General features: G+C 43.1%; 1 protein-coding gene and 1 pseudogene across 1 annotated transcript; one reads left to right on the forward strand and one right to left on the reverse strand.

Annotated features, from left to right (window-relative positions):
- Positions 1-8,665: 8,665 nt before the first annotated feature.
- Positions 8,666-9,825, forward strand: LOC100294910 (elongin-C-like; annotated as a pseudogene).
- Positions 9,826-16,315: 6,490 nt separating this feature from the next.
- On the reverse strand, positions 16,316-24,087 carry LOC100138638 (retinol dehydrogenase 16-like). The gene is made up of 2 exons (XM_024992501.2): positions 23,421-24,087; positions 16,316-17,346 (listed from the first exon to the last, which is right to left on the reverse strand). The coding sequence occupies exons 1-2, from the start codon at positions 23,731-23,733 to the stop codon at positions 17,117-17,119; spliced, it is 543 nt and encodes a 180-aa protein (XP_024848269.2). The 5' UTR covers positions 23,734-24,087; the 3' UTR covers positions 16,316-17,116.
- Positions 24,088-24,710: the final 623 nt, after the last annotated feature.

Below are 24,710 nucleotides of genomic sequence, written 5' to 3' on the forward strand. Positions count from 1 at the left end.
CTACCTTTTTATGTGATGATTTCCACCAAAACCTTCCTTCTCTGAGGTTGCCAGAGACCTGTCTCTTAAGAAAGCCAGCAAACCAGGCATGTTGAAGCTGATAGCCTTTTTCCTCAGCCCCGATGTTGCAGAGCTTCTGGAGATAAAAATCTTTCTTGTAAGAAGTAAAAGGGAAAGAAAGGGATCATTTTCAAATAACTCATGCTGGCTTACCATCTGAATTCTTCTGGGGATACTTCTGGGCAGGATTTCTCAGCCTTGTCAATATTAACATTTTGGGCCAGATAATTCTTTGTTGTGAGGAGCTGCTCTGTGCATTGTAGTATATTTAGCAGCATCCTTGGTCTCTACTCACTTGATGACAGTAGTACCCACCTCAAGTATGAGAACCAAAAATGTCTCCAGACATTGTCAATAGCCCTTGGAAGACAAAACTGCCCTTCCGTTGAGAAGCACTGCTTTGGAGTCAATGACAGGCAGGACGCTTGAGCTCTGTTCTTTCTGGAGGAGAGAAAGCAAGTCAGATCGTAGCACAATTTTCAGCAGCACCCTGATTCCAAGAACTTCAGAGGAAACATTTGTAGCAGAAATGAGGCCAGCCCTTCTAGGGTGTCCTTTCTCTGTACAGCTGGTCCCTGATGTCTTCTATCTGATAGCTGTTTCCCTAAAGTCTCCCTTTATCTTATTCAAAGTGAAAGTGAAGTCGCTCAGTCGTGTCCGACTCTCTGCGACCCGTGGACTGTAGCCCACCAAGCTCCTCCATTCATGGGATTCTCCAGGCAAGAATACTGGAGTGGGTTGCCATTTCCTTCTCCAAGGGATCTTCCCGACCCAGGGATCGAACCCAGGTCTCCCACATTGCAGGCAGGACTCCGTAATAACTCTCCACATTCAAATGTAGGCTGAAGCATTCCCATTACTTCCCCAGTTTCAGAGATGCCACACACTGAGGCCCAGACTCTACACTTACCACAAATTCTGCCCCAAACCAAGCCCAAAGCTCTGGTTCATGTCTGCCCCAGGTTCACCTTGAAACTTTTTCTCCAATTCCTGCTCCTTCTCCCCACAAAGAGTCAGTTAGGTATGAGATATGGTCTCTAACCCAAACTGAAACTCAACAAACTCTGCAGAGTGGCACTGCTGCAGAGGCAGCTAGACAATGGGTGGGGCTTGCCCCCTCCCCACCCCCGAGGTTCAAAGATCTTGGAAAGTATTTAGTCCTTTATCTCCCAATCTTTCTGCTTACAATCTCATCTTCTGTGGATCAGCCTCCATCCTTCCCACAGCATTCCCCCCCTCCCCTGGTAGCAATTCTGAAAACACCTGTCTGGTGGGGTGTGGCCCACAAGAATCAAGAGTCTCTAGCACTCATGAAATATCAGAGCAAATTCCCAAAAATATTGCAGTCCAAGGGCAAAAATGGACTCTCATGGCTTCTTGGTTAAGGACCAAATGAGCAAAACTCCAAGGGTAATAGTGTCGAGGCACTCAAGAAAATTTCATGTGAGCAACTCAGGAAACAACCAACAAGGAAATGACCTGTAGGAGGTTCTAGAGCAAGTCTGAGGAGAGGCCCAAAAGATCATTTATCAAAGGGCTCAGAATGCTGTCCCACGAGGGGTCTGGGGATTCACTGTGAAGGAGGTAGAAAAGGATTTAGTGAGTCTCCGAAGGAATGATTCAGAGAGTGACTTATTGGGATCTCGAAGACCTGGAGAAGAGGGAAGTAGAAAACACCTTCATAGTACATCTGGGCAAGAGCTGGGACAGATCAGTCAAAATAGGATCCCTGTCCATGTGTGCCACTCATGGCTTGCTGCCCGCTGTACATTGTCTTCCCTGGGAAGTTCCATAGCCACTTCCAGATCAGAAATTTAGTATCCTCGCTGGGTGGGAACTTGGCCTGACTGTACAATGAGAGTACTCTTTCCCCTTGATGCAGGAGCTTAACCAATACAAGCCCATATTATGTGACTTGGGTGTGGCAGATGTGGGATTTCCCTCCTAATCTCCTTGAATCCATAAAACTGCTTCAGTAGAAAGCAGCCTAATCCCAGCCCCTTTCCCTCCTTAGTCACTCAGGGTCTGACCCCATAGTAAAGTTTGCCAAATTCCTTGGAGGAAATTCTCAGACAGGTTGCAAAGATAAGGTACTGTAATCAGGTGCTCAAGCTAAGTCGCTTCAGTCATGTCTGACTCTTTGCAACTATGGACTGTTAGCCCGCCAGGCTCTTCTGTCCATGGGATTCTCCCGGCATGAATACTGGAGTGGGTTGCCATGCCTTCTTCCAGGGCTCAAACCAAGGGTTTAACCCATGTTTCTTACATATCCTGCATTGGCAGGCAGTTTCTTCACCAATAGTCACACACACACACACACGCACACACACACACACACACACAAATTGGTCCCCACCCCAAACAGATAACCCTTTATCTTCTCCCTGCCCTCTCACCTCAGAGTAAACAAGGGCTAAAGAGTGCTGAGACCATCCCCTCTAATATTGGCCATGGCTTTCAGAGGGCCCTGAGACCAGGGAAGAGAGCAGACTCTTCAGTCCCTCATACCCAGCCTACACACAGAAGCTCTGCCTTCTGATATAATGAAGTTTGGGTCAGTCATTCAGTCATGTCTGACTCTTTGTGACCCCATGGACTGCAGCACACCAGGCCTCCCTGTCCATCACCAACTCCTGGAGTTTACTCAGACTCATGTCCATTGAGTCAGTGATGCCATACAACCATCTCATCCTCTGTCGTGCCCTTCTTCTCCCACCTTCAATCTTTTCCAGCATCAGGGTCTTTTCCAATGAGTCAGTTATTCGCATCAGGTGGTCGAAGTATTGGAGTTTCAGCTTCAGCATCAGTCCTTCCAAAGAATATTCAGGACTGATTTCCTTTAGGGTGGACTGGTTTGATCTTCTTGCAGTCCAAGGGGCTCTCAAGAGTCTTCTCCAACACTATAGTTCAAAAGCATCAATTCTTCAGCACTTAGCTTTCGTTATAGTCCACTCTCACATGACTACTGGAAAAAACATAGCCTGACTAGACAGACCTTTCTTGACAAAGTAATGTCTCTGTTTTTAATATGCTGTATTAGTTGATCATAAATTTTCTTCCAAGGAGCAAGTGAAGTAAGTGACTCCCTGCAGTCACCATCTGCAGTGATATTGGAGCCCCCAAAAATCAAGTCTGTCACTGTTTCCACTGTTTCCCCATCTATTTGCCATGAAGTAAGAAAGGCAATGCCAAAGAATGCTCAAACTACCGCACAATTGCACTCATGTCACACTCTAGTAAAGTAATGCTCAAAATTCTCCAAGCCAGGCTTCAGCAATATGTGAACCGTGAACTTCCTGATGTTCAAGCTGGTTTTAGAAAAGGCAGAAGAACCAGAGATCAAATTGCCAACATCTGTTGGATCATGGAAAAAGCAAGAGAGTTCCATAAAAGCATGTATTTCTGGTTTATTGACTATGCCAAAGCCTTTGACTGTGTGGATCACAACAAACTGTGGAAAATTCTGAAAGAGATGGGAATACCAGACTACCTGATCTGCCTCTTGAGAAATTTGTATGCAGGTCAGAAAGCAACAGTTAGAACTGGACATGGAACAACAGACTGGTTCCAAATAGGAAAAGGAGTTCGTCAAGGCTGTATATTGTCACCCTGTTTATTTAACTTATATGCAGAGTACATCATGAGAAATGCTGGACTGGAAGAAACACAAGCTGGAATCAAGATTGCTGGGAGAAATATCAATAACCTCAGATATGCAGATGACACCACCCTTATAGCAGAAAGTGAAGAGGAACTAAAAAGCCTCTCGATGAAAGTGAAAGAGGAGAGTGAAAAAGTTGGCTTAAAACTCAACATTCAGAAAACGAAGATCATGGCATCTGGTCCCATCACTTCGTGGGAAATAGATGGGGAAACAGTGGAAACAGTGTCAGACTTTATTTTTTTGGGCTCCAAAATCACTACAGATGGTGAGTGCAGCCATGAAATTAAAAGACGCTTACTCCTTGGAAGGAAAGTTATGACCAACGTAGATAGCATATTGAAAAGCAGAGACATTACTTTGCCAACAAAGGTCCGTCTAGTCAAGGCTATGGTTTTTCCTGTGGTCATGTATGGATGTGAGAGTTGGACTGTGAAGAAGGCTAAGCGCCAAAGAATTGATGCTTTCGAACTGTGGTGTTGGAGAAGACTCTTGAGAGTCCCTTGCACTGCAAGGAGATCTAACCAATCCATTCTGAAGGAGATCAGCCCTGAGATTTCTTTGGAAGGAATGATGCTAAAGCTGAAACTCCAGTACTTTGGCCACCTCATGCAAAGAGTTGACTCATTGGAAAAGACTCTGATGCTGGGAGGGATTGGGGGCAGGAGGAGAAGGGGATGACAGAGGATGAGATGGCTGGATGGCATCACTGACTCGATGGACATGAGTCTCAGTGAACTCCGGGAGTTGGTGATGGACAGGGAGTCCTGGTATGCTGCGATTCATGGGGTCGCAAAGAGTCGGACACGACTGAGCAACTGATCTGATCTGATCTGAATGGGACCAGATGCCATGATCTTAGTTTTCTGAATGTTGAGTTTTAAGCCAACTTTTTCACTCTCCTCTTTCACTTTGATAAAGAGGCTCTTTAGTTCTTCTTTGCTTTCTGCCATAAGGGTGGTGTCATCTGCATATCTGAGGTTATTGATATTTCTCCTGGCAATCTTGATTCCAGCTTGTGCTTCTTCCAGCCCAGCATTTCTCATGATGTACTCTGCATATAAGTTAAATAAGCAGGGTGACAATATACAGCCTTGATGTACTCCTTTTCCTATTTGGAACCAGTCTGTTGTTCCATGTCCAGTTCTAACTGCTGCTTCCTGACCTGCACACAGGTTTCTCAAGAGGCAGGTCAGGTGGTCTGGTATTCCCATCTCTAAGAATTTTCCACAGTTTGTTGTGATCCACACAGTCAAAGGCTTTGGCATAGTCAATAAAGCAGAAATAAATGTTTTTCTGGAACTCTCTTGCTTTTTCCATGATCCAGTTGATGTTGGCAATTTGATCTCTGGTTCCTCTGCCTTTTCTAAATCCAGCTTGAACATCTGAAAGTTCACAGTTCATGTACTGTGGAAGCCTGGCTTGGAAAATTTTGAGCATTACTTTACTAGTGTGTGAGATGAGTGCAATTTTGTGGTAGTTGGAGCACTCTTTGGCATTGCCTTTCTTTGGGATTGGAATGAAACTGGCCTTTTCCAGTCCTGTGGCCACTGCTGAGTTTTCCAAATTTGCTGGCATAGTGAGTACAGCACTTTCACAGCATCATCTTTTCAGATTTGAAAAAGCTCAACTGGAATTCCATCACCTCCACTAGCTTTGTTCATAGTGATGCTTCCTAACCACTTCACATTCCAGGATGTCTGGCTCTAGGTCAATGATTACACCATTGTGATTATCTGGGTCATGAAGATCTTTTTTGTATAGTTCTTCTGTGTATTCTTGCTACCTCTTCTTAATATCTTCTGCTTCTGTTAGGTCCCTACCATTTCTGTCCTTTATTGTGCCCACCTTTGCATGAAATGTTCCTTGGTATCTCTAATTTTCTTGAAGAGATCTCTAGTCTTTTCCATTCTGTTGTTTTCCTCTATTTCTTTGCATTGATCCCTGAGGAAGGCTTTCTTATCTCTCCTTGCTGTTCTTTGGAACTCTGCATTCAAATGTGTATATATTTCCTTATCTCCTTTGCCTTTCACTTCTCTTCTTTTCACAGCTGTTTGTAAGGCCTCCTCAGAAAACTATTTTGCCTTTTTGCATTTCTTTTTCTTGGGGATGATCTTGATCCCCATCTCCTGAACAATGTCATGAACCTCCATCCATAGTTCTTCAGGCAATCTGTTTGTGAGATCTCATCCCTTGAATCTCTTTGTCACTTGCGTTGTATAATCGTAAGGGCTTTGATTCAGGTCATACCTGAATGGTCTAGTGGTTTTCCCTACTTTCTTCATTTTAAGTCTGAATTTGGCAATAAGGAGTTCATGATCTGAGCTACAGTCAGCTCCCTGTCTTGTTTTTTTGCTGACTATATAGAGCTTATCCATCTTTGGATGCAAAAATATAATCAATCTGATTTTGGTATTGACCATCTGGTGTTGTCCATGCGTAGAGTCTTGTGTTGTTGGAAGAGGGTGTTTGCTATGACCAGTGCATTCTCTTGGCAAAACTCTATTAGCCTTTGCCCTGCTTCATTCTCTATTCCAAGGCCAAATTTGCCTGTTACTCCAGGTATTTCTTGACTTCCTACTTTTGCATTCCAGTCCCTTATAATGAAAAGGACATCTCTTTTTGGTTGTTAATTCTAGAAGGTCTTATAGATCTTCTTAGCCTTGTAGGTCTTCATAGAACTATTCAACTTCAGCTTCTTCAGAATTACTGGTCAGGTATAGACTTGGATTACTGTGATATTGAATGGTTTGCCTTGGAAATGAACAGAGATCATTCCATTGTTTTTCAGATTGTATCCCAGTACTGCATTTCAGACTCTTTTGTGTCCAATACAATGCAATCTGACCTCAAATTCCAGCTCCCTTTGACCCTTTCTTCAACTTTCTGCCCCTCTATCCTCTCAGTGGATGTGCTGGGCCCCCACAGAGGAACTAGAAGTCACCCAAAGGGGACTTTTCATTTAAACACCTTAAAAAATACTTGCCTGCCATCCCTGCTTTTCTCTTTCCTCCCTGCTAGAGTGAAGATCCCCCAAACTATGACTGATGCCCTGACGTCCCCCATCACAGCACTTTTCACACTGTGTTGTAACTTGTGGCTTAACTACCCATCTTTCCTGAGGTTGGAGACACAGCTTACCTTTCCTAATGCTCTACCTCCAGCATATGGTGCTTAACATACAGTAGGTACTCAATCTTCTGGGAGAATGAGAATCCTCAAGGGAGCATACCTGGATGAGAGGCTCCACTCTGGGGGGCAGGCAAGGCCAGTTCCTGGACAGAGGCAGCTTCCTAGAGGCACCTCTCTGGCTTCATAACTAGAAGCTACCTTGTCTCCATGGCTTCCAGAAGAAGTAGTTGGAGATATAATCTCACTGATGAGGTTCTGCCAGACTTTTCTAGATCCTTGAGAGATCTTTAAGCCTCCCTGGCCTGAAAGGTTCAGTTGGGCAAGATTGACCCAAGCAGGGCTCTTCAGAAAACTTACTCTAAAGTTCTGTGCATGTTTGTTAAGTCGCTTCAGTTGTGTCCAACTCTTTGCAACCCTATGGACTGTAGCCCACCAGTTCCCTCTGTCCTTGGGATTCCCAGGCAAGATTACTGGAGTGGGTTGCCACGCCCTCCTCCAGGGCATCTTCCCAACCCAGGGATCAAACCCCCATCTCTTAAGTCTCCTGCATTGGCAGGCAGGTTCTTTATTACTAACACCACCTGGGAAGCCCACTGTAAGGACTGCTGCTGCTGCTAAGTCGCTTCAGTCGTGTCCGACTCTGTGCGACCTCATAGACGGCAGGCCATTGAAAGGCTGTTGTTGAATCACACGAAGACACCGGGATTCTTGGCCCCCGGAGGAGAAGAATTCAATCAGGGGCCAGAAACGAGGCTTGATTGCTCAGAGCTTTTGTGTAATAAAGTTTTATTAAAGTATAAAGGAAATAGAGAAAGCTTCTGACATAGGCATTAGAAGGGGGCAGAAAGAGTACCCCCTTGCTAGTGTTAGCAATGAAATTATATACTCTCCAATGAATCCAAAGAATGTCTGGAGGTTGTAAAGACCTCACCAGACCTACTCCCATAATTTACATTTTAAAATAACAGAATTAGCCAGAAGGTTTAATCCAGTGACTGTCCTCAGGCAGGATACATCCTTGTAAAGACCAGGTCTACTCCCATAATTTACATGTTAAGATAACAGAATTAGCCAGAAGGTTTAATCCAGAGACTGTCCTCAGGCAGGATACATCCTTGTAAAGACCAGGTCTACTCCCATAATTTACATTTTAAGATAACAGAATTAGCCAGAAGGTTTAATCCAGAGACTGTCCTCATGCAGGATACATTGTTATATAATCCTAAGGAATGTAGAGAAGGAAAAAAAGTTTGTCCTTTCTTCCCCCTTGAGAATTCCAGACCCCTCTCTCCTTGGGGACCCCTAGACTCCTTATCAACCTGCCTAGGAAATGACTCTCTCACCATCAGGCTCCCCCTTCCCTGGGATTCTCCAGGCAAGAACACTGGAGTGGGTTGCCATTTCCTTCTGCAATGCATGAAAGTGAAAAGTGAAAGTGAAGTCACTCAATCGTGTCTGACTCTTAGTGACCCCATGGACTGCAGCCTGCCAGGCTCCCCCATCCATGGGACTTTCCAGGCAAGAGTACTGGAGTGGGGTGCCATCGCCTTCTCCATAAAGGACTAGGTTGTAAAGGACTAGGTTGGGCTAAATAACACTTTCTCTGATCCACATCATTCTTCTCTATATCTAATTATATATTTTACTGAAATTATCATTTTAAGTGTATATACCTCTATAGTAGAACACTTGGGATACAAGTGATAGAAATCCAAACCAAACTATCTTAAGAATAAAAGAAAACAGCTGCTACCCCAGAACCTAGGCGGGGGGCGGAGGGGCGGGGGTAGGTGGGCAGGGAGGGTGGTACAGGGCATCCCTGGTGTAGGGGCTGTGGCGGTGAGTGGGGACCCAGTGCAGTGGCTGGGATTGGTGTAGAGCTGATGAGAAACTACTAAAGTTCCTGTGGAAGCCAAGTAGAATTTCATAAGAACATAATGGATGGAGAAGAGAAAACCTATGGTGGGTGTGAGGGCCCTGATATATGTCAAACTGATATCTTCAGATGGTCATGAATTTATTGTAAAGAGAGAACATGCGCTAACATCAGAAACAATAAAAACCATGTTGAGTGGCCCAGGTCACTTTGCTGAGAACAAAACTAATGAAGTCAATTTTAGAGAGATCCCTTCACATGTGCTATCAAAAGTATGCATGTATTTTACCTACAAGATTCAATACACTAACGGCTCCAAGGAGATTCCTGAATTCCCAATTGCACCTGAAATTCCACTGGAACTGCTGATGGCTGTGAACTTCCTAGATTGTTAAATAAAATAAATTATAATAAACAGCTAGCTCTTTTTCAGTATTTAATACCTGCAGCTCAGTTAGTAATTTTTTCATATATAGCATGTTGCCTGTGTGCAGTTGAACTTTAAAGTTCGTTGCAAAGCAGATTATCTTCTGTTCTTTTGCATAGCAATCAGAGTTGAAGTTGAAGTTTGTTTGCTACATCACCGAATTAAGGACATTTTCACAAATTGAGAGATAAACAAATATACAAAAAGAAAAGAAAAGAAAACATCTCCACATAACCAGGGCAGGGAAACCAGGGAGGTAACTAGCTTTTGGCCCTACTGAATCCAGGGGACCAAATAATGTCTTTGTGGTTTCTCATCCCAGCTCTCAATTCTACTTATCACTGCTTGGCTTTGCGCCTCAAAAAGAATTGGCTCTTTCCATGTAGTAGGCAAGATGGCCACCAGCATCCTATACTTACTGTTCCCAGATAAAAAATCCTGGAGGAAAATGAAATTTTTGCTGTAGCCACATATCAATTCCTACTAATGACCTACCTTATTAACCTTATATGAGTCATGTGCTTATCTCTAAACAAAAGGCTGTGACCAAGGGGATGGAGCTTTGTGATGGGTCAAACAGATCCTCCATGTCAATATGGCTTATGGTTTTTTGTTTTGATCAATTGGCTAAATATCTGTTTTTTAGATGTTTATTTTGATGCTCAAATACTCATAGATTTGTTCAGTGGGAGCCCCTGGAATCTACCTTCTGTGTCATTTTGACAAATTTCTTCATCCTTTGAGTGCTTACTTCCTTTCTCCTTCAACAAGATGGTCCAAACTCATCTTGCATATTCCCAGCACCTGTCCAGAGTCAACCACTTCTCTAAGTAGTCTTGTTTCCTTTTAGTAGACAATGGTAGTCAGAAGTCAAGATCTAGATACAAAGTTTTCTGATTGCTATTGCTATTGTGTTATTCTTCCCAAGCCCTTTCAGTGAAGAAGACTAGAGCACCAAAGAATTGATGCTTTTAAACTATGGTGCTACAGAAGACTCTTGAGAGTCCCTTGGACAGCAAGGAGATCAAACAAGTCAGTCCTAAAGGAAATCAACCCTGAATACTCATTGGAAGGACTGATGCTGAAGCTGAAGTTCCAATACTTTGGCCACCTGATATGAAGAGCCGACTCATTGGAAAAGACCCTAATGCTGGGAAAGATTGAAGGCAGAAGGAGAAGAGGGTGACAGAGGATGAGGTGGTTTGATGGCATCACCAATGCAATGGACATGAACTTGGTCAAACTCCTGGAGACGGTGAGGGACAGGGAGGCCTGCCATGCGGCAGTCCATGGGGTCGCAGAGAGTCAGACACGACTTGGCATCTGAACAACAAAATGTATATGTACGGATATGTGTATACATGTGTATAAGTGTGTATACATGTGTATAAGTTTGTATACATATTTAAATCTATATTTACTTGTATGGAAAACCATGGGCTCACAACAATACCTCCAGTTTCAGTCCAAAATCAAAATAGAGTTTTTGCCTTTGCATATTTGTAGCTCCTTTCTCTATAAGTAAAAAATCTTATTAATATAGTCATCTATTCAATCTGCCCCCTTTATGAAAGCAATTTCCCATCACTGCCGCAACCCCCTTCCATGTGCAAACACCGTTCTTACTTCCACTGGGCTCCAACAAACCATGCTGGGCAGCCCTCCTATGTGACCACAATACTCACCCAGGTAAATCTGGACAGCTCTCCTGCACAAGCAGTCCCCTCCTTCAGCTCATGCTCAGATTCTCTGACACTCCACCCATTCCCCAAACCCTCCACAATGTCAATGCCTGCCTTAACTTGACTCATCGTTATGGCATTGAGTGAATTTTCAGCACCTCATTTTTTAATGTTATTTTATTACTACATATTAAATTATAATGTATATCTATGTCTTTACTTTTTAATTATAGCATTGCAAATAATACTTAAGCCTTTTTTGACAATTATCCTTGACTTATAGTGTTTTCTTTTTCTCTAGTAGTAACCCCTGCATGCCATTAGCTTAATGTATATTCTTGCATTTTTGAAGTTTGTATTCATATATATATATATATATATATATTTATATACATGTTCCGAAAAGAAGCATAATATACATCTTACATGGACTTCCTTGGCAGCTCAGACAGTAGACTCAGCCTGCAATGCAGGAGACCAGGGTTAGGTCCCTGAGTCAGGAAGATCTCCTGGAGAAGGAAATGTCAACCCACTCCAGTATTCTTGCCTGGAAAATTCCGTGGACAGAGGAACCTGGGGCCTGCAGTCCATGGGGTCACAAAGAGTCGGACACGACTAAGTGACTAACACTTTCACTTTCACTTACATGGTCTTTCCCCTTCACTTTGTTCCCCCTTTTCTAGGATTTAGTGTAAAGGTTAAGGTTACAGTAATTTCAGTCTGCTGCATCTTTTTAAATAACTTCATTTAGTTAGTTACTTTTGGCTGTCCTGGATCTTTGTTGCTGTGCGGGCTTTTCTCTAGCTGTGGTGAGCAAGGCCTACTCTCTTGTTGTGGGACTCGGGCTGTAGGTCATGAGGGCTTCAGAAGTTGCGGCACGTGGGCTCAGTAGTTGCAGCTCCTGGACTCTAGAGCACAGGCTCAGTAGTTGGGGAGCTTGGGCTTAGTTGTTCTGAGGTGTGTGGGATCTTCCCAGCCCAGAGATCAAATCTGTGTCTCCTGCATTGGCAGACGGATTCTTTAACCACTGAGCCACCAGGGAAGCCCCTGCTGCCATCTTAAAATCGAGAGCTGTTATTTGACTTTTCCTTCACCACTTGGCCCAATGACTAGGATGTAATAGTTACTCAATAAAATGTTGTTTTAATTGGATTTCTTAAGCTAGATTTCAGAAATCAAGTTATTTATTTTTTAACTTTTTAATTTGTATTGGGATATAGCCAATCAACAAAAATTGTTGTGACCATTTCAGGTGAACAGTGAAAGGATACAGCCATATATACATATGTATCCATTCTCCCCCGAACTACCCTCCCATCCAGGCAAAATGTTTTTTAATCTGCCAAATTATTAGAAGAAAAGAGGTTAGATTTTTCTGCCATCAGAACTCTGAGGATAAATGCTATGCTTATCAGGGCTTACAGTGAGATCACTGTCCTTACCACTGTCCTTAACCACTGAGCCACCAGGGAAGCTTTTACACCAGGGAAGATTTTACAGTGAGATCACTGTCCTTACCATGTATCTCACATATTTGACTCTTTTAACATACTATTTAAATGGTAGCAATATTCATGTGAAATCTCCAACTTAGGAGGATCTTAACATATGATGATTTATTTATGATGGTTTGATTTGTTGGTCACCTCATTTTAGAATTATCCTTATTGAAAATAATGTCAGAACAGTGATGACAAATTTTCCTCTGTAACTGTCCATTTGATTCGGACCAGGTCTGTGCAGTCAAAGATAGCAGAAATCAGTATTCTCTCATTTGTAAAGCAGAATAATTCTGACAGGATGAATGTATTATGCAGATAGCAAGTTCCCATGTCTCCAAACATAGCAATAATTCCAACACAGATATAATTTTCTCTTTGAAATACCTAAGATTCTGCCGGGTAGGACATCAAATGATAATTTTTCAATGTGAAAAATGTATGATTTTATCACTACAAGAATAGAAATGTTGGCATAGCATGAGAGTTCTATTTATCCATTTAGGCAACCATGAGACTTGGAGTCAGGAGACCTGTCCTGTGCTTAGCTGGAGATTCTCAGAACTAAGAGAAGTGAGCCATTCTCAGTTTGAGTTTTCACACAACTAAGCGGGGATAATAAGAGGTTACCTATCTCATAGCATTATCCCCCATGAGCTAAGTATTTTTCAATGTAGATATGGTATGATGAGTCCAAAGCATCATATAATTAGATATTGCTAAGAGAGTCCCAGGTGGCTCAGTGGTAAAGAATCTGCCAGCCAATGCAGGAGCCCCAGGAGATGCAGGTTCAATCCCTAGATTGGGAAGATCCCCTGGAAAGGGAAATGGCAACCCAATCCAGTATTCTTGCCTGGAGAATCCCATGGACAGAGGAGCCTGGTGGGCTACAGTCCACAGGATCACAAAGAGTCGGACACAACTGAGTGACCAAGCATGAAGAGAGACACAAGGACAAATGGTTAGTTTTAGAATATTTGAAGCATAACTTGCAAGAATATCCTCCAAAGGCAGAAAGAAGGATCCGTCTCAAAGCACCTTGAGTCTCTCCGAACTCTTGAAACAGACATATGGGACAATATTATTCTCATTTAAGAGAAGCAAACTCAGAGCAATACCTTTGCCCAGAGTTACACAGTCAGAAATAGCAGAGTTAGGATCCGACCTTGGCCCTTTTTGATTCCCAAGGCCAGTTTCCCTACCCTCAACTTACTATCCCCAAAGCTAAGTGGGGAAGGGAGCAGAACTGAGAGGAATTTGGTGAGGGGAGGAGAGTGAGGTTGATCTGGGGCAAAGTAGGGGTCAAAAAACAAGCCAAGGACTAGAGGAACACTTTCACAGAGTCATGCAGGTGACCACTGACAGAGAATCTGGGCAGAGGTAGTTGTGTGTATATGTGTGTGTTAGTCACTCAGTCATGTCCGACTCTTTGCAATCCCATGGACTGTAGTCCGCCAGGCTCCTCTGTCCATGGGATTTTCCAGGCAAGAATAGTGGAGTAGGTTTCCATTTCCTTCTCCAGGGGATCTTCCCAATCCAGAGATCGAACCCAGGTCTCCCACATTACAGGCAGATTCTTTACCATTTGAGCTACAAGGGAAGCCCAGACAGAGGTAGTTAAGTCTGAGTATTTCAAAAGTTAACAAGAAGAGGACTAAATTATTTAATCCATTGATTTATTTGATAAACTAATTTAATCTTCAGAAAAGTAAGATTTTTTTAAAAACTGCTGGAAAGAAAATAATTTATATCTAAAATAGAAAACCACCAATAATGTGAGACTCTCAAGTTAGTAGCTATGACCATGCCCACACCTCTTACACCAGGTTAAGAGACCCGATAGCCCTTTGAACTTTGAAAATTCTCTCGGTAGAGTCATCCCACACTGGAGTGATCCAGCTAGAAAGTGAGTGCCACAAGGCAGGGACCTTGTTTTGTATATGGATGAATCTTTAGCACCCAGAACTGTGCCTGGAATATTAGAGGTATGCACCAAGTATTTTTTGAAAGAATCTGAAAATTTATGAACTAAAATATGGCATCATCTCTGAGGACCCATTGGAGCAGAGAGCTGCATGTTCCTCTGGTTCATTCTCCTTTCAAGAAGAAAATCTGATGACTGCTCCCCATCTAGAATCAAGTGTTTAGATTGAACTCACAGACTACAAAGCATTTTAGTGCCTGATCACCTATAAAATATGACAAAGGATAAAGTCTGCCACAGGTGTTGGTAAATAAGACAGAGCAAAAGTGAAGCATTTGCTGTTCCAGTCAATAGAGTAGCAGATACGAGGGTGAACAGCAGTCAGGTTGTGCTCCATGAAGCTGGCGACGGGGCTTAGATTCTCCTCTCCTTTAGCAATGAGGCCATGAAAATACTGGCAATCTGTTACAGAGGGGGGGCGGGGGAAATTAGAACTGTGGTAACACATTAACTTGAAAAGAAACAGGAGAAAATACAAGGTAACAAGCAATGTTGGAGGAGTGGGGGGAGTACAGGACAGGAAGAGAGTGGTCTTGTTTTCCAGGTCTGAGGCTGGGTGGGTGGTAGCTGCTGGAGGGCTGTGCAAGAGGGTGCAGGATGCAGGGCTCAGGGCACAAGCTCTGCAGTTGTGCTGTCCAGCACTGCAGCCAGAGCCACATGTGGCAACTGAGCATAAGAAATGTGGTCAATCTGATTGATATGCACAATAAATGTAAAATTTCACATTGGGTTGCAAAGACTTAGTACAAAGAAAGAATGTAAAATATCTCAGTCGTAATTTTTTTATATTGATTTGTTGAAATGACAGTATTCTGGATAGAGTCTGTTCTGAACTAAATTCACCTGTCTGTTGTTTTTCTTTAATGTGGCTGTTAGAAAAATTAAAAATGCATATGTGGCTTACAGTTGTGGCTAGCATTGTATTTCTATTGGGCTAAAGTTGTCTAGAGCAATATTATATGTGTGTGTGTGTATATATATATGTGTGTGTGTGTGTGTAATGCACACATATATGTGTTTGTGTGTGTGCTCAGTCACTCAGTCATGTCCAAATATTGAAGGATTCAATTCATTACTCTGCCACTGACTTGCAGAGTAATCTTGGGAAATGACTCAATATTTCAGGCTTCAGCTTTCTTATCTGTAAATGAGGGATAACACCAGAACTTTCCTTCCAGGGTTATGAGAACTGACAGAGTTAATTCTTCCATAGTACCTGGCACAGAGCTTTCATATACTGAGCAGGTGTTGGGGCTCAGGGGAAACCTGACAGCCTGAGTGAAGCAGGAGGGACAGCAGCAAGTGAGCTGGGCCTCCTGCTATACACAGCAAGGACTTGGGAAGTTAATAACTCTGCCATCCCCGCTCTGGGGGAATAGAGGAAGAACTTACAGTCTTCAAAGTACTTCTGTCCATAGCTCTCTTTCACCTCTGGGGACACTTGACTCCAGATCCCCTCAAGAATATCCTGCATATTGTCAGGGAAAATGGATGTTTTGTACTTTCCAGGTACTATGAGAACAACACGAATGCCAAAATGACTGAGGTCCCTTCTGAAACACAAGGTGAGAGAGCGCTAACCAAGGAAACGATACTGGTGTCTGACCTTATCAATCCCACCCCTTCTTAAGCAAAGAATGCCCAAGGCAGAATGTTTCAAGAAAGGCATTTGGGTCAGGGAAGAATATGAAAGAGTACACTCAAGCATCTTGGGAAGATATTCAAGTAAAATGAGAAGGGCCAACACCCATAGATTGCTTTCTGAAAAGCTTCAGATCTGGGCTTTGATGCTGCCTCTTGCTGCCCATCTCACACCACTCTCTTACAGACACTCCCTCCTCTGTGACAGCTCCCTGAACCCCTGAGCCTCTTCCTCCTTACCTACTGCTCAGGTTAGAACTCAGTGTCTTTGTGAAGCCTTCCTTGACCTCTGCCCCAGGGAAAGGTAAGTCACCCCCTTGTCGGTGCCTCTATGCACCAGCACATACTCATGTTCATATTTGCTGTATGCCCACTCCAGAGATTTTCACCCACAGAACTGAGTTCAGATCCTGGCTCAACTTCACACTTGACCATAGAGAATCATCGTGTCTTATGCATGAGTTTTCTGTGAGGAGTGAATAGAATGCTTGGCCCAGAGCTTTCCCTTTAACCCACCAAGGTTCAGTCTTTCCTTATGAGAACCGTCAGTCAGGTTTAGTGACTTAAGGTACTTAATGAACAAGGCAAATAATTTTTTAGTGACAGACTCTTATCATTTACATATGAAGTATACATTACATACATAATATTCATTTATATTTTATACATATATATGTCTTACAGAAATATATTAAATTTGTTTGAAACACATAGAAATCTTTTTTTTTTTTTTTTCTGGGCGGCCGCAGGCGGCGCTTGATGCGGCGCGCTCTGGACGCCCGAGGCGCGGCGCGGACTGCGAGGATCCGGCGGCGGAGCGGGGCTCAGGCGCGCGGGGCGGAGGAGCGCTCTCCCGAGCCGCACCAGTCGGCCCCCTCCCGCCTAGGTTCTCCGCCCGCGCCTGCCAACACATAGAAATCTTATAGGAGTGGCAATTAAGACCAAATAAATCCTAATACATTTTTCACATTCCCTAATGTACTACCTTATATTGTGAAAAGATTTAGACATTCCATTTCCAAAGTTTTTCATTTTAGTTGCCATCTATATATCAGGAACCCAGGCTCACCGTTCACAAATACACTCCCAGCCACAGTCAAGTCTTCCTCAGAGGTTGAGCCTTACCTCAGACTGTCGGATAAAGCTTCTACCCTCTACTTAGAAATGCAGTAGCCACCGCCAAACAGGGATACTCTCCTAGCTGGACTAGAAACATTGACTACTCTTCCCCTGGTCTTTCTGATCAGGGGAGGAAAGCTCAGTGTCACCTCGATGAGGCCAATCAAGTTCACATTCAAGATCTTGGAGAAGTCATCTTTAGTCTGCCATTCATTCGGGGCAGCAGGCAGGAGGATGCCAGCATTGTTCACCAAACCCCAGAGGCCTGGGGTAGAAACAAAAGGTATTAGTTAGAGACAGAAAACCCATTTATGAATCATTTCAGTGTTCAAGCCACATTCTCTTGAGGAAGATAAACAATAAATCCAATAGACTGGAAAATTATAAAGTATGTTTTAGTGTGCATGGGAAGTCACTTCAGTTTTGTCCAACTCTGTGTGGCCCTATGGACTGTAGCCCGCCAGGCTCCTCTATCCAGGGGATTCTCCAGGCAAGATTATTGAAGTGTGTTGCCATGCCCTCCTCCAAGGGATCTTCCTGACCCAGGGATCGAACTGCATTTGGTCTCCTCCATTGCAGTCAGATTCTTTAGCACTAGCACCACCAGGGCAATGGCACCCCACTCCAGTACTCTTGCCTGGAAAATCCCATGGATGGAGGAGCCTGGTGGGCTGCAGTCCATGGGGTCACTAGGAGTCAGACCCGACTGAGCAACTTCACTTTCACTTTTCACTTTCATGCATTGGAGACGGAAATGGCCACCCACTCCAGTGTTCTTGCCTGGAGAATCCCAGGGACAGGGGAGCCTGGTCGGCTGCCGTCTATGGGGTCACACAGAGTCGGATACGACTGAAGCGACTGAGCAGCAGCAGCAGCAGCAGCACCACCTGGGAAGCCTGATAGAGTATGTTAGTAGTGTTAGTTGCTCAGTCGAGTCCAACTCTTTGCAATTCCATGGACTGAGCCCACCAGGCTCCTTTGTTCATGGGATTCTCCAGACAAGAATACTGGAGTGGATTGCCATTCCCTTCTCCAGGGGATCTTCCTGACCCAGGGATCGAACCTTGGTCTCCTGCATTGCAGGCAGATTCTTTACCGTTTGAGCTACAGAGAAGACCTAAAGTATGTTCTTGCTGCTGCTGCTAAGTCACTTCAGTCATGTCCAACTCTGTGTGACCCTATAGACAGCAGCCCACCAGACTCCCCCGTTCCTGGGATTCTCCAGGCAAGAACACTGGAGTGGGTTGCCATTTCCTTCTTCAATGCATCAAAGTAAAAAGTGAAAGTGAAGTTGCTCAGTCATATCTTGGCGACTGCATGAACTGCAGCCCACCAGGCTCCTCCATCCATGGGATTTTCCAGGCAAGAGTACTGGAGTGGGTTGCCATTGCCTTCTCCGAGTATGTTAGATGGTGGTAAATAGTAATGGACTTAAAAAGCTGGTGAGCAGGACTGGGTGGGCTGGTGAGGACTGTTTGTCACCATACTGAGTGAGGTGGTTGGGACAAGCTTCCTAGTAAAATAGAGAACTGAGCAAGTTCTATTTTACGGAAGAAAAATGGGTCAAAGGACCATCTGGAGCTTAGATAGGTTTAAGTGAAAAAAACAGCTGCAATAAATACTGCCAGGCAGGAGGATGCCTAGGGCAGGCTGTGCTGGTACAGATAATGGTAGATGGGTAGAGGAGATAGGAAGAGTCTGGGGAAATTCTCTGCCAATTGCTTTAGTTTTTCTCAGTTAAGTAGGTCATCAGCCCAGAGCAAGGGTAGGAGGGAATGAGTTGTGGGTATGAAGAGAGGAAAAGTTTGAAATGGTTGTTTGGAAATTAGGAGAATGAATGGAGTATAACCATATACAACAGCAATAGCATAAAAGCTCACTAGAGGGTTGTGATCATGAATTTTTCTACAAGGACAGGCATGGGGCAGTGAGAGATGGTATTACCCAGGCTTGTGGTTTTACCAAGTACTACTAAGAGAGAAAAGGGGATGAGAGAGTGTCAGGCATATGCAATGGGGTGATCACAGTAACAGATCATGGAATGAAGACAGGTAATATCAAGGGATGAGGATTTGCGAAAAATATTTGGATCAATGGATTGCAGGTCCTGCTGGGCCTGAAAATTTGGGATCTGGGGGAGAGCTGCAGTGAGCTGGAAAGAGTAGAGGTGGTTGTTTTAAGAATGGGATGCAAAAAAAAAAAAAAAGCAAAAAAAAAAAAAATGGGATGCAACTAAGATGTCTCAGGCTCTAGGAAAGTAATGAGCCCAGCAGGCCTCAGCCCCATTGCCCTGTCTTTGCTTTGAAAATCTTGCAGAGCTCAGTAAACAACAGGACTAAAAATTACTTATTTTGTATATCATTAAGCTTTGTATGCAATATCCTGAAGCGGTATGTTCTCATGACTCAGTTATTAACTCTCACACTCTCCCATACCTGAGATGATAGTACACTTCCCTTCCTTTTAAAAAACAATGGAAATGTGAGTGACCAACAGAGAGTGAAATCAAAGATAATCTTAACTCCTTTCCAATTTATCTTGAACCCTGTACAACCTTGAAGTGAAGTGGCTCAGTCGTGTCCTACTCTTTGCGACCCCATGGACTGTAGCCTACCAGGTTCCTCCATCCATGGAATTTTCCAGGCAAGAACACTGGAGTGGATTGCCATTTCCTTCTCCAGGAGATCTTTCCAACCCAGAGATAGAACCTAGGTCTCCCGCATTGCAAGCAGACACTTTACCATCTGAGCCACCAGAGAAGCCAAACTCAAATATTAATTTTTAACCAATATTAATTTTAATATTTAATTAAAATATTAATTTTTAACCAACAAATTACTGTACTGTCCCCATGACTTTTGATACATCCTGGTGTTTTCACACACACTGACCAAGAATTGCCAATGTTGGGCAATGTTCAGAGTAAACTTACCCAGGTGGCAGGGTCCTGGCAACAGGACGGTAACTCAGAGAGAACAGATTGGAACTTACAAAAATAAACAAAGGGAAAGGTCTTAAATTTCGTGTTCCTTCATGTGTGTATGTGCTAAGCCGCTTCACCCCACAGACCATAGCCTGCCAGGCTCTTCTGTCCATGGGATTCTCCAGGCAAGAATGCTGGAGTGGGTTGCCATGCCCTCCTCCAGGGCATCTTCTCAACCCAGGGATCAAACCCACATCTCTTACATCTCCTGCGTTGGCAGGCAGGTTCTTTACCACTATCACCACCTGGGAAACCCCTTAACATTTCTTTCATTGTCTCACAATTCCTGGTCTTCTCTCCACCACTCTCATAACCCAAAAAGACTGAAAGGAAGAGAATATACACTCTTGTATTGTGAAAATGGTCTTTAAGTAATGATTCCCCAATATCAGTATTACTTTTTTTAAACAATATTACTTTCTTTCCTTTATTCATTTTTTAGAACTTTGCAGAAGATGGGGATATGAATAGAAAAGAAGTGACATCTTCCACAATTTATGTCCTTGGCTCAAAATCCCAACAGAGGCCATTCTCCACTTCAGTGATCCCATTCTCAAAAAGCAGAGAATACCTTCTGTATCGTACAGGGAGCTCAGAGCAGGGCTCTGTGATGACCCAGATGGTGGCATGGGGGAAGGGGGTGAGGGAGAGGTCCAAGAGAGAGGGAATATATGTATGCTTATAGCTGATTCATTTTTTTGTACAGCAGAAACCAACACAACATTGTAAAGCAAGTATATCTCATTTTTTTTTAAAGGGAAGAGAGTGAGGGATCTGTGCTGGGGTGTTTACTGATTCTTATGTGCCAATGTCATCCAGTATCATAGGAGACTGTATGTGTAAATAATATATATTCAAATAGTTAAGACATCAATCATTCTCTCAAGAAATTTAAAATTGCTTGCAATAAAAGTTGTATTGGAAAAAGGGACTACACTGATAATCAGTACAACCAAGATTAAATTCCAAAAAAGTCAGAAAAGTATGCGTAACTAGATTTAGAGAGAAGCCTTCAGCCAGGGGTGGCCTTTAAAGGAGAGGCTCCAATTCAGAGATGCAGGATGAATAAAACTGTGACCACAGGAAGCCATTGGCATCAGCAGTCCCCAAATGCATCAGATTTAGCTGCTTAAGGAGGAGGCTTATTTCTGGAGCATTGAGGGTGTGAGGTTTTGAGGCTTCAACCTTTCATAACATATAGAGACTTATCTCTGAAAGGGCCAAACCCCCTTTTCATTTTTCTCTCATTACTACAGGAGAGGGAGAGAAAAACAAAACTTCAAAGGAGACATGCGTCCTGGGGCTCAAGGAATTTAAGGGTGTTTTGAAAATACTTGAGGCAATACAAAGTCCTTATTCACTCCAAGATCTTGAAATAATGTGACCAAATAGAACACTTTGTGAAATAAATGATTACAAAATACATGTCAACCTAATTAATGGTTCATTGTTCTGTAAACAATTTAAGAGTTCAAGTTTCTCACATTTCTCACATTGTGTGTTTGTGATAATAGCTACAGAGTCACAGACAATCACCAATTAAAATAAATTATAGTCAGTTGTGATAGTTTTATTTCTAGCACTAGTTTGTTTTCAAATAAAGCTTTATTTTAAAATTTACTTTTTAACTAAGAGAAAATCTTTTCTGTATGTAGGTGTGGATGCATTTCCATGCCTTTGATCTGCTGTGCAGTGCAGGGCCTCTACAGTGACCAGCTGGACGTTCAGCCTGAAGCAAGGCAATATCTCATCCTCTTTTATTTGGCCTCAGTAGCTATGTAGCTCAAACAAAAATTTAGTAAGTTTTTGTGTCATGAATTTAAACTAGAAAGTCATGCTGTTTTCAGTAATTGTGAACAAGCATTTTGCCAAAGTGCCAAAAGAAGACATTTAAACAGCAACCCCCGCCCCCCAAAAATGGTCCCAGAGCCTTTTACAAAAATAAGGATAAAGTGTCCTCCACCTGTGCCAACTACTGGAACATTTGCAGCTGAGAGGACCACACAGCATGGACAGAGGGAATTAATTCTCAATTTCCTTTCAGCACTGGTAGCAGAAGGGCTATGCAAGGAAGAAACATGCAGAACTTGAGAGAAAGCAGCAGTTCCTTCAAGCTTCCCAGGTAGGGCTAGTGGTAAAGAATCCGCCTGCCAATGCAGCAGATGCAGGAGATGTGGGTTTGATCCCTGGAATGGGAAGATCCCCTGGAGAAGGAAATGGCAACCCACTGCAGTATTCTTGCCTGGAAAATCCCATGGACAGAGGAGCCTGTCAGGCTTCAGTGCATTGGGTCAGACACGACCTAGTGACTGAGCAACAGCAGTTCCTTCATGTTGAGCGCAGCACGGGCAGTGGGACAGTCAATGTGCCTTTCCTTGGTTTCAGCCTCTCTTTCAGGGATTCCCTGTATTCAGAGTTCTTGCCCAGGATGCACATGGTTCAAGGCCAGGTGAGTGCAAGAAAGGGAGAAGAACCAACACCTACAGCTATTAGTCTGCGGAATGCTCACTCAGCCGAAGGACATACCACTTTCAGATCCCAAATGGTCGGCCCTGGATTTTCTTCTAGAAAATTGAGAAATCTGGCTGCTCCCTTGCCAAAGGGAAGGCACCTATTTAGCCTCACAGGAAGCCCTCTCTGCTGCTTGCCTGGGCTGTCTGAGAAACTCATGCCAGGACTGATAAGAGAGGACAGTACACACAGATTTTGCCTGGGTCTTGGTGACAGGAGTTTGGGTATACCTTGATCTCAATTATTTTCTCAAGATCGACTCATCATAAATTCACTGTCAGCACTGACTGAACAATAAAGACATTTCCAGAACCCTCCCTGAATACAGTAGGTTTTTCTGATTCTCAACATTTGCTACCTTTGAAAAAGACAGATTTATACTGTTCTCAAGAAAAGACATGTAAAATTATATACGAGCAGCATAATGGCAGCCTGCTCATGGCAGAGTTAACATTTTTACTCTGGATTTTCAGAGGATACCATGCATGCAAATTACGGTTTCTGCACCACAGTCACCTCTTTCTTTCCCCTCATTGCCTTTCTAGCCTTCATTCTATCTTCCCTACCTATACATACTCTTACATATTAAATCTGTTTCCTCACTGCTTTACCTTCCACTCTGATACACATATATTCCATACAACCTGACTTTTTTAGGCCAGTCCCAAGTATGTTCACTTACTCCATGAATGCTAATGTATTTTTGAGTCTTCGTGTAATAAAACATGTCCCAAATATATCCCTACCCTGAGCCCCAAGACTTTTCACCTGGCATGGTTTTTGCTAATTCTAAAACACTGAAGACAAAGCAGCCTATCCAATGGACAGACTTCCCCTGGCCATACCTCTGTCCCCGACATCTTCCTTTACCCACTCGGTGGCCTCAGCGATGCTCTCTGTCTTGGTGACGTCCAGGATCACCGTCTGCAGCCTGTCTGACATCTGGTTCCTCAGCTGCTCGGCCCCCTGCTCTGTCAGACACGCAGCCAAAACCATCAAGCCTCGTAGGTCCAGCTGCCTGGCCAGGAGGTTCCCAAAGCCTGAGTCACAGCCCGTGATGAAGACAAACTTGTCCCGGAGGTGGCTCACCACCTGCCTCTCCCGGTACCAGCGCAGGAGGTAGTACAGGCCCATGAGGACCACCAGGTACAGCCACATGGCAGAAACCTGTCCTTCCCTTTAAGAAAAAAGAAAATTCTTCCAGACTCAAACAGGTTAGGGTTATGTTTGCCTGCTTTTTTATTGTTTTCTAGTTTACCCTTAATCTACTCAATTAAGTTAATGACGCCTATAAAGATTAACTTTTGATATAATAATTCTGAAAGTTGGTTATTTAAGAGGCTTTTGAGGAATGTATTTGAAAATAGGAAAGCAGGATGATTCTATCAGATTTAGGAATTAATATGAAACTCCTATTCTGGTCATGCTGTTAAAAAGGAGTATTTGACAAAAATTTAGATGCATTGATATTAGGTAAAGAAAGGAGATAATGAGTCAGTTGGCAACTTCAAGCATTCAGAAATAGATACAGCTTGATTCTTCAAAATTGAATTTGTTAAAATTAAAAGTGTTGCTAGATATGCAGATATGGTTTTTCCTTCTTTGTTCTCTCCTCTTTTAAATAAACAAACAAAAAAAATACATTTAAGCAACTTTATAGAATAAAGATCATAATTATAATTAATTTAATCTTAATTTTATCTGATATTTAATGTTCAATTCAAAAATATTAATTTATTTTAATATCCCTATTATGTAAAGACAGTGAAGGAGAAAGATAAATAAGTAAATATACATATTTAAGATCAAGAAAGGAAACTCAAGAAATACACAAAAACTATTGTAAAAACACTAAGAAGTGATAACTAGATGTTGGGAGGACAGCAGGATAAATAGGTAAAATGTAGACAATTTTTAGGACAGTGAAACTATTCCAGATGATACTGTAATGGTGGGCATGATCTCAGACAGTCAACAACGAGCAGTCCTGAAAAGAGTTCTTTGTTCCCTGCCTGGAAGTTGAACCGGGGTAGCCTGGATGAGGCAATGGCACCCCACTCCAGTACTCTTGCCTGGAAAATCCCATGGACGGAGGAGTCTGGAAGGCTGCAGTCCATGGGGTTGCTGAGGGTTGG

Source organism: Bos taurus, chromosome 5, assembly GCF_002263795.3.
Source record: "Bos taurus isolate L1 Dominette 01449 registration number 42190680 breed Hereford chromosome 5, ARS-UCD2.0, whole genome shotgun sequence".
NCBI lineage: Eukaryota > Metazoa > Chordata > Mammalia > Artiodactyla > Bovidae > Bos > Bos taurus.

Excerpts from the sequence above, each read along its gene's own strand:
- LOC100138638 (XM_024992501.2), bottom strand. The coding sequence starts at position 23,733 with ATGTGGCTGTACCTGGTGGTCCTCATGGGCCTGTACTACCTCCTGCGC. Across the intron at positions 17,347-23,420 it reads GGAAGATGTCGGGGACAGAG|GCCTCTGGGGTTTGGTGAAC; the intron begins GTATGGCCAGGG and ends TTTCTACCCCAG.